The 16,027-nt window shown below is 38.8% G+C and overlaps 1 protein-coding gene across 3 annotated transcripts in view; it reads left to right on the top strand.

The window, feature by feature from the left end:
- LOC136679203 (serine/threonine-protein kinase MARK1-like) overlaps positions 1-15,657 on the top strand; it is a 50,096-nt gene extending 34,439 nt beyond the window's left edge. The window contains exons 8-18 of one of the 3 annotated variants that reach the window (XM_066657598.1): positions 37-273; positions 1,032-1,151; positions 1,264-1,363; positions 2,004-2,116; positions 5,298-5,475; positions 6,733-6,914; positions 7,379-7,467; positions 8,440-8,595; positions 9,519-9,770; positions 11,310-11,354; positions 12,322-15,657. In XM_066657598.1, coding sequence (XP_066513695.1) covers positions 37-273; positions 1,032-1,151; positions 1,264-1,363; positions 2,004-2,116; positions 5,298-5,475; positions 6,733-6,914; positions 7,379-7,467; positions 8,440-8,595; positions 9,519-9,770; positions 11,310-11,354; positions 12,322-12,664 — 1,815 coding nt within the window. In that variant the 3' untranslated portion in view covers positions 12,665-15,657. Of the gene's footprint in view, positions 1-36; positions 274-1,031; positions 1,152-1,263; positions 1,364-2,003; positions 2,117-2,693; positions 2,791-5,297; positions 5,476-6,732; positions 6,915-7,378; positions 7,468-8,439; positions 8,596-9,518; positions 9,771-11,309; positions 11,355-12,321 lie in introns of those variants that run through there. The other 2 variants (XM_066657608.1, XR_010796534.1) reach the window with 2 other exon arrangements.
- The last annotated feature ends 370 nt before the right edge of the window (positions 15,658-16,027 follow it).

The raw sequence follows: 16,027 nt of genomic DNA, 5'->3' as shown, positions 1-16,027 counted from the left end.
CGTTTTTCTCTTCTTTAACAATCATTCCCAAACTAGGCTGAGAACTTGTTACTAGATGCTGATATGAACATCAAGATTGCTGACTTTGGCTTCAGCAATGAGTTCACAGAGGGCAATAAGCTGGACACATTCTGTGGCAGCCCTCCATATGCTGCCCCTGAGCTGTTCCAGGGCAAAAAGTATGACGGACCTGAGGTGGACGTGTGGAGTTTGGGGGTCATTCTCTACACACTTGTTAGCGGATCTCTGCCTTTTGATGGCCAGAACCTGAAGGTGACCTTCTGACTACACTGCCGTCACAGAGAAAGTATCTCAAAGCAGCCTGCCTCTTGTTTTTAGAATAATAATATGAGCAATATACAGTAGTAAAATAATATACTTGGAAGATTCTTTCTATATGTGTGTCATAATCATATGTGGTCAGAACAACAGCAAAATGGACCACTTGTGGACTAATGCTAAATGTTGAATTTAATCAGGTTTGTTTTTTTAAGTAAAAAAAAATCAGGTTTATTATGAATTATTATGCAACACTGCTCATTACTTGGGCAAGACTAACACTGCAACACTTTACTGTAAGTCAGTGTTTATAAGGAAATTTGACACCTACATAGGTCTTTCATGACTCTAAACAGACAATCAATAAAGGAATATTCCAACAAATGACAGTTATTGTAACACTCTCTAGGGTTAAACTGACTAAAGCAGCTTTCACAAAAGCTAATATTTATTGGAATTGGTCTTCATCAATATTAATGTAAGCTTATTTTTGTTGTGCATTATGAATGATGACATGAATCTCATGAATGATAAGCTACAGTAACATTGGATAAGACCATCTGCCATAAATGTAAATGTGTATTACAGCACAAATTGACTTTAGGTTTTCTACATCTGTTTTGAAATCATAACAGTATTAGTTACTATATTGACATTCCTAGTATAAATAAGAGTGTCTTTGGAAGCAGTCTTGTCTGTGGAACAAGTTTCTCATTCTCCTTTATTGCTCTGTATTGATCATACCCTTTTAGGAGCTGAGAGAAAGAGTGTTGAGAGGAAAGTACCGCATCCCCTTCTACATGTCCACAGACTGTGAGAACTTACTCAAGAGGCTTTTGGTGCTAAACCCTGTCAAACGTGGGAGTTTAGAGGTACATTCTGTTGGTTTTTTTCTGTTTAGAATATTTCCATACTCTATTAATGTTTGTCTTGATGCTGATTCCAGCCTGTGTTTCTGTATTTTTTGCTCATCTACTTTGTTAGCAAATCATGAAGGACAGATGGATGAACGTGGGTTATGAAGAGGAGGAACTGCAGCCTTATTCAGAACCAGAGGCTGATTTTAATGACAGCAAGAGGATTGGTCAGTGCTTACTTTATGTACACAATCATAAAGCAATCATATGCTAGAATGCTGTCTGTGTCCAAAGGAAAATATATTTCTCCATTTTTGTGGATTTTTAGTTTACTACATAATTTGAGCACAGCAGCTGTCTGTCACATTGTGAATCTCATGATTAATGGACCAATAGAAATGGTCCAAAATTACTTGGAATCAAATTTTTTAAATTGACTTTCAAAATAAGGGAAATTCTATACTAATTGCATGTCACACTCTTTTGAAGCATTACACTGTAAGCAGGTGAATGTAATCCAAAACTATCATGCAGTATCAGTAACTGACTGCACAAATATTCCTTCATTCATTCATTGTCTGAAACAGGGAACAGGGAGCTCCAGGTCCCTGGAGCTGTGTGACTGCGACCATGCCGCACTGCACAAATATTCTCATTGTTTTTTTTTTTTGTTTTTTTTTTAAAGATTTATCCTAAAACCTTGTAGTAAACAGCAAATAAAACCTTGTGGTAGGAACTTGACTTTATTTGCTTATTTCAAACTAGTTACCACTGAAAATAATTGTTTTTAGGGTTTGGGTAGAGGAAAAGGATTTAATAATTGGGTTTTAAATGGTAACATCCCTTTGCGTGTGGTGTGTTCCTCAGAGCTGATGGTGACGATGGGATTCCCAAAGGATGAGATCACGGAGGCCCTTGTGGGACAGAAATATGATGAGGTCATGGCTACATACCTCTTATTGGGCAGAAAACCTCCAGAGGTTAGTATGTGGGAGAGGAAGGAGCTGCGTATTACAATGTTGATGATGGTTTCACAGATCATTATAGCAAGATTCAATACTGTGTAAGTGCCAGAGTCTAAGCCATATAAAGCCATTTAATTTTTAGGCATAATGTCCGTTACGTATATTACGTTAGTTTTTCAGCATCAAGAAAAAGTAGAAGCCTGAGCAGCTAATTATGGTACTTTTCATTTTTTTAATGTGCACAAACACCCCATCACTCTGAGGACACCAGCAGTTTCTTGGTTAGATATTTTTTTTCCATTTCTTGTTTTGTGTAACAGCTTTTTTGAAGGCTATTTTGCTTAATTTTTTAAATATTTTGACTTTGTCCGATTTTCCAATTTATTCAACCTCATCAGAAATTTCTCCTTGGTTAAACCATACCTTTAAAAACTCCAAACAGCTTTTATAAACTGTGTCACAGCAGAGCAGATGAGTCTATACGGTTTTTCCATGGTATCTATACTCTTGCATGAGCTGATAATAGAGTCATGACGAAAGCAGTGTACTGAAGTATATTATTGATATTTACAGTCAAACCCTTTCTGTGCAGAGCCCAGTGATAGCGGCAAAGTGAGGCAGTTTGTCTTTAGAGTCATATGTGTTCTTCTATTGCATGAGTGCACAGGCAGATGGGGACAGATGAATAGGTTTGTTAGTGGATGTATGCTTGGATCAATTTATTGACAGATTGGTAAATTAGTACATGGATGTGTTTCTAATGGATATGTGGGTGGATGCATTTATTTATGGATGTAATGGTGGAGCAATCTATTGATTTGTTGATAGACAGATTAACAGATTTAACCATTGAATCATAGATGCATGCATGGATGATGTATTGACTCTCTCTAAGTCCATATAATAACTTCACAAAACTCATACTAGATCAACAAACTTGAATTTCCACCCTGTTCATAGACAAAATGCTTTTGAACAGTGAAATCGTAGCATATGGGGTTTTTATGATGGAATCTGTATAGAATTATTGAGAAAGTTATAGTGAACAATGTTAGGCCTATACCCAAAACCTATAATTGGCACATAGATAGAAGACATTTTTGATTAATACATAAGCGGATGGTTAGAGTTATGATGCATGGATGAATTGTTTTATTTACATGCAGCAGTATATATAAGACTGGCAGATAGCCCTCACACATCAACATATGTGTTGGTGCTGTAGAATACTGTAGTAATCAGGTGTTATTTATCAGATTTCATGCTGTTATAGCAAGTCTGTAGCAAGGCACTGATGCCTCTTATTTCATTTATTTAGTGCGTTTATCTGGATCTGTGCTGTTTGTACAACATGGATCATGAAGTGTTATAGTTCAAGCAACAAGAGACATACTCTACATTTTTGTAGACACCCCTTATGATCACTGATTTCTGCTGCTTCAAAGCGCACCCATTTGGACACAGACATTGAAGTCTACGTACAAACCGGATTCCAAAAAAGTTGGGACACTAAACAAATTGTGAATAAAAACTGAATGCCGTGATGTGGAGATGGCAAATGTCAATATTTTATTGGTAATAGAACATAGATGACAGATCAAATGTTTAATCTCAGTAAATGTAACATTTTAAAGGAAAAATATGCTGATTAAAAATTTCACAGTGTCAGCAAATCCCAAATAAGGAACAAGTAGCAATAAGTGGCTGGAAAAAGGAAATTGAGCATATAACGAACAGCTGGAAGACCAATTAACACTAATTAGGTCAATTGACAACATGATTTGGTATAAAAATAGCTTCACAGAGTGTCAGTGTCTCTCTGAAGCCAAGATGGTAAGAGGATCACCAATTCTACCATTGTTGTGCAGAAAGATAGTGCAGCAATACCAGAATGGTGTTACCCAGTGTAAAATAGCAAAGGCTTTTCAGTTATCATCACACCTGCATAACATCATCAAAAGATGTAGAGAATCTGGAACAATTGCTGTGTGTAAGGGTCAAGGGCATAAAACTCTACTGGATGCTCGTGATCTCTGGGCCCTTAAACGTCACTGCACCTCAAACAGGAATGGTACTGTCAAGGAAATAACAGAATGGGCTCAGGAATACTTCTAGAAAGCATTGTCAGTGAACACAATCCACCGTGCCATCTGCCGTTGCCAGCTGAAACTCTACAGTGCAAAGAGGAAGCCATTTCTAAGCAAGCTCCACAAGCTCAGACGTTTGCACTGGGCCAGGGGTCTTTTAAAATGGAGTGTGGCAAAATGGAAGACTGTTCTGTGGTCAGATCTTTATGAAGATCTTTTATGGAACACTGGGATGCCATGTCATCTGCACCAGAGAGGACAAGGATAACCCAAGTTATTATCAACGCTCTGTTCAGAAGCCTGCATCACTGATTGTATGGGGTTGCATGAGTGCTTGTGGCATGGGCAGCTTGCATGTCTGGAAAGGCACCATTAATGCAGAGAACTATGTTCAGGTTCTAGAACAACATATGCTCCCATCGAGACTTCATCTCTTTCAGGGAAGACCCTGCATTTTTCAACAAGATAATGCCAGACCACATTCTGCAGCAATCACAACATCATGGCTACGTAGGAGAAGGATCCGGGTACTGAAATGTCTAGCCTGCAGTTCTTTCACCTACAGAGAACATTTGGCGCATCATAAAGAGGAAGGTGCGACAAAGAAGGCCCAAGACGATTGAACAGTTAGAGGCCTGTATTAGACGTCAATGGGAGAGCATTCCTATTTCTAAACTTGAGAAACTGGTCTCCTCTGTCCCCAGACGTCTGAGTGTTGAAAGAAGAGGTTGAGGGGGGGTGCCACACAGTGGTAAAAAATGGCCTTGCCCATACTTTTTGGGGATTTGTTGATGCCATGAAATTTTGAAACAACGTTTTTCCCTTAAAATGATACATTCTCTCAGTTTAAACTTTTGATATGTGATTTGTGTTCTATTCTGAATATAATAGATGTTGGCACCTCCACATCATTGCGTTCAGTTTTTATTCACAATTTGTTTAGTGTCCCAACTTTTTTGGAATCCGGTTTGTAATCAAAATAGAAAACCATGACTAATACTACATTAGACTCAAGAAGAAATTTTGAATGAGCAGGTGTCATAAAATGTGCAGCTTGGTTATTCTTTAAAATTCTCTAATTGTGTATTTGTGTGTTTCCTTTATTTTAGTTTGAAGGCAGTGAGTCTCTGTCCAACAGCAATCTGTGTCCCAGGCCCCGCCCCACCAGTGACATCAACAATAGCACCAGCCAATCCCCTGCTCACTCCAAGGTTCAACGCAGCATATCAACCAATCAGAAGCAGCAGCGGCGGTTCAGTGATCATGGTGGGGATGACATAAAACCAAGTAAAGTAACAAAAGCCTGGTTCCCTCTCCAGCTCTGTGTGTAGTCAGTGTGCTTGGTGCCCCCTGCTGGCCAGCAGCCTGCAGCCCTTTCCAGAACATCAGCAAACTGGGCTTTGCAGCATGAGGAGGGAATGGCTTAACTATATCCCAGTTTGGCTTGGCTTTTATTTATTAACATTAGAGATGGCTGTGATAGCACTTTTTTTATTTTATGACTCAGATATTAAACACCTTTAGTCTTGATCAACACCAATATAATTTTTCATGTACTTTTCAAAAGTACTTAAAATACATTTAGTGGGCAGTTGTGGCATAGCCAGTGGCATTTTAGGAATATATGGAGTGTGACAAGGCCGTTCACAGCTAAAACCATATAGATCTCCTGATGGAATTATAGCACCTAGGTCACTTGATGAAGTTACAGTTATAATATAAACAATGCCCGGTCAACTCCTTAGTTTCTGATTCTGACATTGAAGAGCCTTGATGTCGTCTTTAAATTTACTAAGCTTCAAAAGTTATTTGTAATTGTCACTGAAAATAGTACACCTAATGGGGTCTGCGTAATGCTAAAATGGGGTTCTTAGAATCATAATAGCAATAGAACCCTTCATGGTTCTATGCAGATCATTTTAAAAATTAACCACTTACAACAGGTTTTCCATTATAGAGAGAACTGTTCTTTGAGTATTTATGGATTTTTACAGAACCAGTATTCCTGTAAGAACCCTTAAAGGACCATATTTCAGATCACACGCCACATGAAAGAATACACAGATAAAAACAATAAGAATCAAAATATTTTTCAGCAATATTGCAAAATGTTGTCATTTAAATACTCAAAAAAACAACAAATATAAAACATTAGAAATCAACAGAATATAAAAAAATGAAAATAAGAGTTAAAAACTCTCTAAAATCCTGCAATGAGTCTGTGCTATTTCAGGATAGATTTGTTACAGAATTGCTGATATCAGGACCTACAGTCTTTGATACTAATATGCCATCTCTAATTTTACTATTTGATGTAATGAACATGCCATTTAATGATCATTTTGAAGTTTGTTTGAGATATATGTATTTGGCTGATATTGAATGATACATTCGCATGCTGAAAGCATGACAGTTTTATCATTTTTATTTCTGTTGCTGAAAATTTAATTCTGCTTTTATCCATCAGTAAATTCATTGTTTTTACTTTTTTATTTTATATGACATTGGTTTGCATCTGCTTCTGTGCTTGTGTGGTTTCCTTAGTGGGTCCCTCTGTCCCACCAACTGTGTCCTACGCTAAGCGAGCTCCAGCCAGCTGTGCAGACAGTGAGCAGAAGGAAGAGTGGGACAGTTCTCGCAAACTATTGAGCTCCGGGTCCAAGGCAGACGTACCGGCGTCTCCTCTGGCTGCCCAAGAGAGGAAGAAAGCAACCACTGCAGCTGGTGTAAGTATCTCTGCATTGCAGATGGAGAACACTAACACAGAAGACACTGTATGTAAATGCTCTTTTATAGTGCAAACCATCCAGCTTTTCTCCCTTCCTCGCTCAGTCCTTCCCTCACTCCCTCTTTGCCTCTGTCTTTCCTTCCTTCTGATCTGTTTTACTATTTTTATTTACATTACATGGAGCAATTTATGCCTGCCTTCTATATGACGCCTTTCTCAGAGACATTCCTATTTGTTTCAGCAAAAATATGTCAAGCCCAAACCTGTCTCCCAATTAAAACATAACATTTATAAGAGTTAGCAAGGAAAGGGCAGTTTGATTTATATCTACTTTCATTCTCTCTGTGAACCTTAGGCAGTGAGAAACATAGACCCAGACACAGCATTAAAATGGTCAAAAAATCCCTTGAAGTCCTTGTAACAAATCACAGCTTTTGTTTTGCATTTCTTCTGTTTATGCAGACCAACGGAGGCATGGCTCGCAGAAACACGTATGTGTGTGAGCGTTCAGCTGACCGCTTCTCGGCTATACCCAATGGAAAAGACAGCAGGTTAGTTGTGTGAATGAACTTTGCACCAGGTTTCATCTTCAGCTAAAAGGGTTAGAAGTTGGAGCCAAATTTAAAACCTGTCAAAGTCAGGATAATGATAAAAATATAAATCAAAGCAAACTGCATTTGTTTTGTGCACATGTACTCATTCATTCATTATCTGTAACTGCTTATCCAGTTCAGGGTCACGGTGGGTCCAGAGCCTACCTGGAATCATTGGGCGCAAGGCAGGAATACACCCTGGAGGGGGCGCCAGTCCTTCACAGGGCAACACAGACACACATTCACTCACACCTACGGACACTTGAGTCGGCAATCCACCTACCAACGTGTGTTTTTGGACTGTGGGAGGAAACCGGAGCACCCGGAGGAAACCCACGCCGACACGGGGAGAACACACCAAACTCCACAGACAGTCAGCGGGAATCGAACCCACAACCTCCAGGCCCCTAGAGCTGTGTGACTGCGACACTACCTGCTGCGCTACCGTGCCACCCACATGTACATATGTACTTACCACATGTACTTACTCTTTAATGTGTATATGGGTCATCAACTTGTACCTTTACACCACTTTTATGTTTATGAACTAAGTACATTTTTTCAAGCATGTGCACGAGCTTAAGAATGAAATATAGCATTTCTATGCTGAAAGAAAATCACTGTATGACCATGGAGTAAGCAGGATAGGTAAGTGTATGGCTCACTCTGAACCCATAAGGACCAGGAGTAGGCTAATGGACATGTGCTCAGAGTGTGCATGAATATTGTAGGCCACCATGAGGTTAAATGTGTATAGCCCACTCTGAATCCCCACAAAATCTAACTGCGGACACCCAAAATGGCCCTGAAGGGGATTGTTTGCTGGACAGGCTTTCAGGCTCTCGCTCTCTCTAACTTGAGAGCTGGAGTTGGATCATGGATTGTGTCACTGTCCCATTGCATATGGACATAGTATCTCTCTCTCTCCAGTTTGACAGAGGTCTCTGGCAGTACTTCCTCTGCTTCTGGAACTGCATCAGCACTGGCATCCACAAGGCCACGGCACATCAAATCCATGTCCACCTCTGGAGCCTCATCAAAAACAGCCCTGCCTCCTATAGAAGACAATAGTGAATACAAACCAAGGTAAGAGCAGGCATGTCCAGCAAAGCTATAGTAAATGTTGTGTTTGTATATTCACACAAATATTTTGTCTAATATTATGGTAAGTGTTACCATAAATTATGCAATTCATGAATGACTCATGCTGATATCAAGAATTTTCTGCCTTATTCCACAAGATGGCACTGTTTCTGCTGCTCAGACCATCATTTCTATCAGGGGAATTTTTTTAGGACATGTCAGAACAGGTTTTAGACATGAATCTGAAATTAGTGAAACCCTTCAACCTAAAGATGATGATAAAGGCTTATTCTCTCCTAACCCAGGCCATCTCTACAAAAAATAAGCTCTCAAACTACAAAATGTTGCTTAAAAACAAGAAAAGCTGTTGAATATTAAATTGTTACATTTATATGCATGACTAGAAATGCTTCTCTAATTTTTAGTAGTTTTTGCATAGCAATCATGTAAAGTCATAAAGTATGAGAATACAAATTAATAGCCATTACACAAATTGCAGTTGCTCTGGTAGCCTCCCACTTTCCAAACACATGGCTGCGTATAGCAAGAAATATCCCCAGTTTTCCTATAAAAATATAACATAATTTAGTTTGAACTTAGTTTGCCTTGCATTGTGAGCAGCTGTTAGTGTTAGCTAAGGGGGATGAAGCATTCAGCTTTAACAGGGGGTTACTCTGGAAATACAAAAACAAAGCCACAAATGTAATACTTTGTCCTTTAAACTTGAGTGTCTGTGGAGCTTCAGATCACTTCAATCAAATTTGTGGTGTGGGAAGCCTATTAGCCTGCTAACGCCCCAGTAGACAGTTTGTATATGTAATACATAAATATGTGCGCTGTCTTTTATGAATATTGATAGTATCCATTTGCCCAAAAACTTCTGGGAACCCAAATAACTGGTACATTTATCCTTTGGCATTTTCCAGCTCAAGTCCCAGGCCTCCATCTACCTCGCCCTCTGCTCATAGCATCAGCACACCAGAGCGCACACGATTCCCAAGAGGAACCACCAGCAGGAGCACTTTTCACGGAGCACAGTTACGGGATCGCCGCAGCGCTACCTACAATGGACCACCCGCCTCACCCACACTCTCTCACGACACAGGGGCTTTGGCCCCGGCTCGCAGAGGCACATCCACAGGCATCATCAGCAAGATTACCTCCAAGTTTGTTCGCAGGTTAGTACACCAAGTATACCACAGCGTACTATTTATATTAATAATAGTGCTTTTATTGATATGATAGTAATAAGGATCATGCCTTTCATTCAATAATTATATCATGTGCCTCCATTGTCCCCATTCTGTCTCTTGCGCATAATTTACATTCTAGTATGCATTTTAAGTCTGCTCTCTAAGGTATGCAATGCTGTTACAGTGACTCTTAAAAAAAAAAAAAAAAGCTTTCCAGACAGCCTAGAGAGCTTTTTTCCCATAATTAGTCCCATACATTGTAAATCAATATGTAATTGTTTGATTTCACTCTCAGTTGTGATATCGTTGTTTGATTTTACTAAGTAATCTGACACGTCAGGGTCTTTAGTACACCTCTGTGGGAGATTTTGCTTTGCTTTGCCTAGATACCATAAACTCTAAGGAAAAAAGGTATGGTAGAGGTACTATATTGGTCACTAAAGGTACAGTGTAAATGTACATTTAAAGGTATAACCATGTTTAAAAGTCCATTTTTGTTCCTTAAAGGTATATTAAATTCTCTTCTCCAGAAGGAGTGATACTTGTCTGGAATCTTTCGGTATAGAACTGTCATAAGTTCTGGAGATGAAATGGGGCATATGAAATCAACACAATTTTTAAATCTACAATTAATTATTCCCTAATTAAAGGTACAGATATGTACCTTTGAGGGTACCACCACAGACAGCAAAAGGTACCACCACAGTGAGAAATGAGTAAGTGTAGAGGATGAAATAATCCTGATTAGAAAGAGCAGTTCTGCATTTCAAGTGTTTAAACAGTACGTTAATTATATTAAATAGACGTGAACTGAGCTTTAAAGCTATGTCTCAAACAATTAGGCTTTCTTTCTGAAGACACAAATGGCCTGTGGTGCTGCTTATGGTACATTATCTCCTTTTTTGCACACCTGAACATTTGCTATTACTATACAAAATATACAGTACAATTATGAAACTTAAGTACATATTCATATGTAGTAGGCAGTTTCAATGAGGTAGGTTCAGTCCCTCATGCAGTACCCCTTTTTTCTTCTGTTGTAGAACACTATCTTTCAGGTCTTCCAGGAGGTAGGCGATCAATACAGAATGATCCATGTCTGTTTGTACACATTCTGCCCAAGATTAAGTAGTTTGTCTTGTTTGTTTGTTTTAGCCCCTTTTAATCATGGCCCTCTCACTCCCTGTATGCCAAAATCCTTTTTCACAACCTAAACCTGACATTGCCCGGCATGTAGCCAAGACCCAGTCCAACCCGCACGGATACGATCTGACCAGCATATCCAACCAAGTGGATCTCCAGTGGGTGGCCCAGTCAAATGTGCTAGTTAACCACTTATTGTCACAGTAATGCTACCTTTTTGTTTTCAAGCCCAAGTAAGGCTGCTTTCAAATTATTTTGTAGCACATTACCATGTGTGACACGAGGCATTGTCCTAAATGTGCAACTCTACCAACTGTGTGTCTGTGTTCCCCAGTGAGGTCACATTGTGGTGCTAAATTGTGTGTTCTGTTTACTTTTGAGGGCTCCGAGTGAAGGGGAAGCCAGTGGCAAGACAGAGACTGCAAGGTGAGATTTGGAAAGTCTCATTTAAATGACAAAAGTACAAAGAAACAATTTCCAAAGTTTTCACAGACCAACTTGATTGTCTTTTTAACTATAAACAAATTTTGAACTGGATGCTTGCAAACACTCAAAGTTCTGAAATATAAGTATTAAAATATAAAAAGAATATAAAAATGAAAGTATAAATTAAGCATTCATCAAAGGTGTAGTTTTTGCCAGCAAAACTAACTTTATGAAAATGTCATAGTTCCAATAGAACATTTTCTATGTAAAATTGCAAAGAATGTTGGTCTTTTATCATGTACTGTACTTAACAGTGTGAAATGAATCAGGAAATCTGGAGAAATACCAGTCCACGTAGGTAAGCCTGGACAACAATGTTGAATGAGCATGGCCTTTGACCCTCATATGGCATTACATTAAAAATTGTCAATTAAAGTGTCATGCTACACTAATAAATATAGCCACATGGGCTTGAGAATTCTTTCAAACACTGGTGTCACAGAATCTGCCACTGCATCAGTACATACAAGTCCAGGATCATCTCAGATGGTCCAATAAACAGCAGAAAAATCAAGGTTTTTTTTTTTTTCATGAAAAATGAATGTTTTCTGTGCTAATGACGAAAGGGACTGTTATCAGTGACCACTGCATAGGTGACTTCCATTTATGGAAATTTTCCACTGATTTGGAGGCAACCTTTGGTTTTTCAGAGTCATATGCTGCCAACAAGATGGAAGTCTATGGCTATTTCATTAAGACAATTCTAGGATTCATTCTGTATGTGCTTAGACACAGAGCAGGTCTATGTTTATATTTACAACATACAACAAGTTGTTCCTTGAAAAACACTGAAATTCTTTTCTCTGTTTTCTCAGTTAAAGAAGTTACAATATGTCCATACTTTTCTGGAAATCATCCATGGAGTGCGTCGTCTATGTCCCACTGACACTCTCCTCTCTATGTATAGGAGCACATCAGGGGAGTCAAGGGAGGAGAATCGCGATTCCAAGCCACGATCGCTCCGTTTCACATGGAGCATGAAAACCACCTCGTCTATGGAGCCGGGCGACATGATGCGGGAGATCAGGAAAGTTCTGGATGCCAACAACTGTGACTACGAGCAGCGTGAGCGGTTCCTGCTCTTCTGCGTGCATGGAGACGCCCGGCAGGACAACCTTGTCCAGTGGGAGATGGAAGTGTGCAAACTTCCTCGACTCTCACTTAATGGCGTGCGCTTCAAGAGGATATCGGGCACATCCATTGCCTTTAAGAACATCGCGTGTAAGATCGCCAATGAGCTGAAGTTATGAGAACAGTAGAGGAATCTCAGAGGAAGCTCCACATGGCTCTGATGGCCTGGGGTGAGGCTTGCAGCGGTAAGTAAGCAGCCAGACCTGAGGTGCTGCCTTAAGAAAATTGCGCATTGGGAGGAAGAGAATGCGCAGTACTCATTCTGTATAACATTTTTTCCATTAACACTAGGTTCCACGAATAGCGTTAGGTTTATCATCTCAGAGTCTGGTTAAGATGGTCGACGTTAATGTCATTTTGAAACAGTTTGAAGTGGTTCATAATTACATGTGGTATAAGGGTGGCTCTCTCCCATGACATTTATGGTGGGTGGGTGTATGCATTTTATTAGCCACAAGGAAGAATTTAGTGGATACTACTTTCAATCTATAGGTATCAGTACAGTCAATACAATGGAGAACAACCTAAAGAACATCCAGTGAACCACAGCTCATGCTGAATAACATAATAACATATATAATGCAGTAGCTCAGTGAGCATGCCTGCAATAAAGTTTTTTTGCTTTTGTTGTTGTTGTTTTTTATCTGCCTTTTTGAAAGGAAGGATTTAGCCAAATATGCCAACGTTAAAATGATGGAGAATAGCCACCAGTTAACATTATGCAAATGTGATCATGCTAATTAGTAGCCATTTAGAACCAGAATTGACCTTGTTACAGGAATATATATGTCTGGGGACAACTTGCTAAAATTTACGAACTGAAATCAGATTCAAACAAGGGTATAGTCTGTAAAGCTCTCTAAATCCTCCAGATTGCTGTAAGTCATGGTCTTTCAATATATGGACTGGATTACAGTCAATGACACTAACCCCGCCCTTTTTTTAATAAAAGTGAAATTTTATTTTTGCCACTTGTAATGTGTTCTCTGAATATCCTGCAAATCACGTTTAACTGGAGTTGTATAAACTGAGGTGACAAAATTTCTCAAATTCTATATTGTGAAGATACATTTAAACATGAAATGGAGTACCTCCTAAGTTCCACATATACGAAGCAGAGGCAAATGTGGCATCTACAGACTGTACTGCAAATGTGCATTTTTGGTGATCGTGTCTGTATTTTGTGTGCGACATCATGAATTTGAATCCTGTTGCCCAATTGCTCAAACAAGGCTTGTTCAGACAGTTAATCTGGCATCTGTTCCCCTTACACTACACAAGAAATAAAGTTACCAGTGAAACTTGCTTCCACACACATTTCTCATGGCTGTCTCCAGACATACCTGTTACAATATTAAGACTGGCTCAGTAAGACCAACTACTTCTGGGCATCTTACTTTCATTCATAGCCAGACATATTAGCATTTTTGATCAAATTATTTACAGATATAGGCACATTGTTTTGTGTGGTTCACCCATCAGACACATTTTGTTCTTACAGAAAATCTGACAACATTGACCATCACTTGAGCTTTCCAGAGCTGTATTTAAACTGAATGCAAAACGCAGGGGTTATGACAAAATCAAACACTCACATGTGAAAATAAAGCTGGGATGAATATATCTTAACAACTACAGCACATTTATTACTTGAGGTAGCTTCATCCACGTCTTCTGAAAACTTCTGAGTAATAAACAGAGAACTGTTTATTATACCTTTAATACCTGCTTTACATGAGTTCTCATTCTTTTGGCTGAGCTACCAAAATGTTGTTTTTTGACATGTACAGTTTAATTATATACATGAAAGTGGCTGTTTCATCAAATGCTCTATGCGGTATTATATGAATATGCATATAACATCTGCAGGTATGCGTGTTTTCAGTTGTGTACAGGGAAAAAATAACTACATTCTTATGATTTTAGTTGTTTCTTATTGTTACTGCCATTGGTTAGTACCTTCATCTTTGCTGCGAAGTTTTTAAATTGCTCATAAATGACTTGGATCAAATGACAAATTACTTAGACCAAGTTTCTTGGACAGACGTCATGGGAGAGATGGATAATGCCAAAGGCATCAGAAACTAAATAGGATGTTTTGGATCATTTGTTTTCACTTCAGAACAAGAGTTTAATGCACTACGTATATTATTGATTCGTACAGCTTGACTTGTACAAGGCCTCTAGCACACTTGCACAACCTGTTGACGCAGGAAAATGTTTTGATCCACTCTGGTCTTGTGTGTTTTTTAAATCTTTTTTTTTTTTTTTTTTTGACCATAATGTGATTGTACAGTTAGGTTCCTTTTTATTTTTTTGCTTGTCTGTGCTGCTTATATTTAGCATTTCTTGTATTTATTCCACAACACTATGCCTGCAATGTGCTGCTTTGTATTACAGAGGCATTCACTGTGTTTGATATAAAAAAAAAGGAAGAAATTACATTTGATTTTATTTCATTTGTGGCTAGGTATGATTAAAGGTGTATTGTCACATGTGTTAGAATATTTTATGTTTGATGTTTTGTACTGAAATCACAAACACATTTTGCTGCAACACAGAATTGTTTGCATTTCTTCTTTATCGAGAGAGAGAGAGAGATTTGCCATAAAATATCTGATCGTAAGGTGTTAGCACTGCTGAAAGATGCTTCAAATGTAGTGAACAGTGCACTCTAATTCATCTGTGACCAGAAGAGCTGTTAGAGAACATATGGCTTGATCTGCAGTTTCCTGAAATACAGTGAAAAAAAAACAAAGACCCATTGTATGATGCTCTTGCAGTGATGCCCTACAACAATGACATGATCCAGTGCATTCTGTTATCCTTATATACACACAGCTGATGTTCAGGAACATCCTATTCCATATCTCTGGTGCACAATATTAAACTTACTTGAATGAAATGTAACATGGCAGTCTCTGTTCATGAAGGTTTTTTACATGACACAAATGATGTATGTATGTACGAACAGGTGCTGGCCACTGCTGTTGACTTCTGTTTGTTCCAGTAAAACTTCACAAAGTAAGCTTAAAGTCTTCTCAAAATGTGATTTCTCCTTATCTTTGTTTGTTTGTGAAATGTAAAATCCTGTATAGAACCAGCTGAAGTATTGTACTGTAAAAATATTAATCTGCTAAAAATGTGGAACCTCCATCTTAGCCTTGTTTCTTCATTGTGAGGTGAATACGATGCCAGGTGGCTCATCCCAGCAACTTAGAGACCCAGACCATTGACCAGGCTCAGCAGGTACTTTCATGTTTGAAACCCAAATGTAGGTTACACAAGTTACACGTTATAGAAATGTGATTACATTTTCCAGTAACAGTCATGTAACATCTTGTAATCACATTAAAGCAGATGACTCTGTTTGTGGGCTTCCTCCCATGGTCCAAAAACACACATTGGTAGGTGGATTGGCTACAAGTGTCTATAGGTGTGAGTGGGTGTGTGTCACCCGGTGAAGGAATGGCACCCCCTCC

This window comes from Hoplias malabaricus, chromosome 2 (genome assembly GCF_029633855.1).
Source record: "Hoplias malabaricus isolate fHopMal1 chromosome 2, fHopMal1.hap1, whole genome shotgun sequence".
NCBI lineage: Eukaryota > Metazoa > Chordata > Actinopteri > Characiformes > Erythrinidae > Hoplias > Hoplias malabaricus.
Note: the sequence above shows the minus strand (reverse complement) of the source record. Positions and strands in the feature narration are given on the sequence as shown.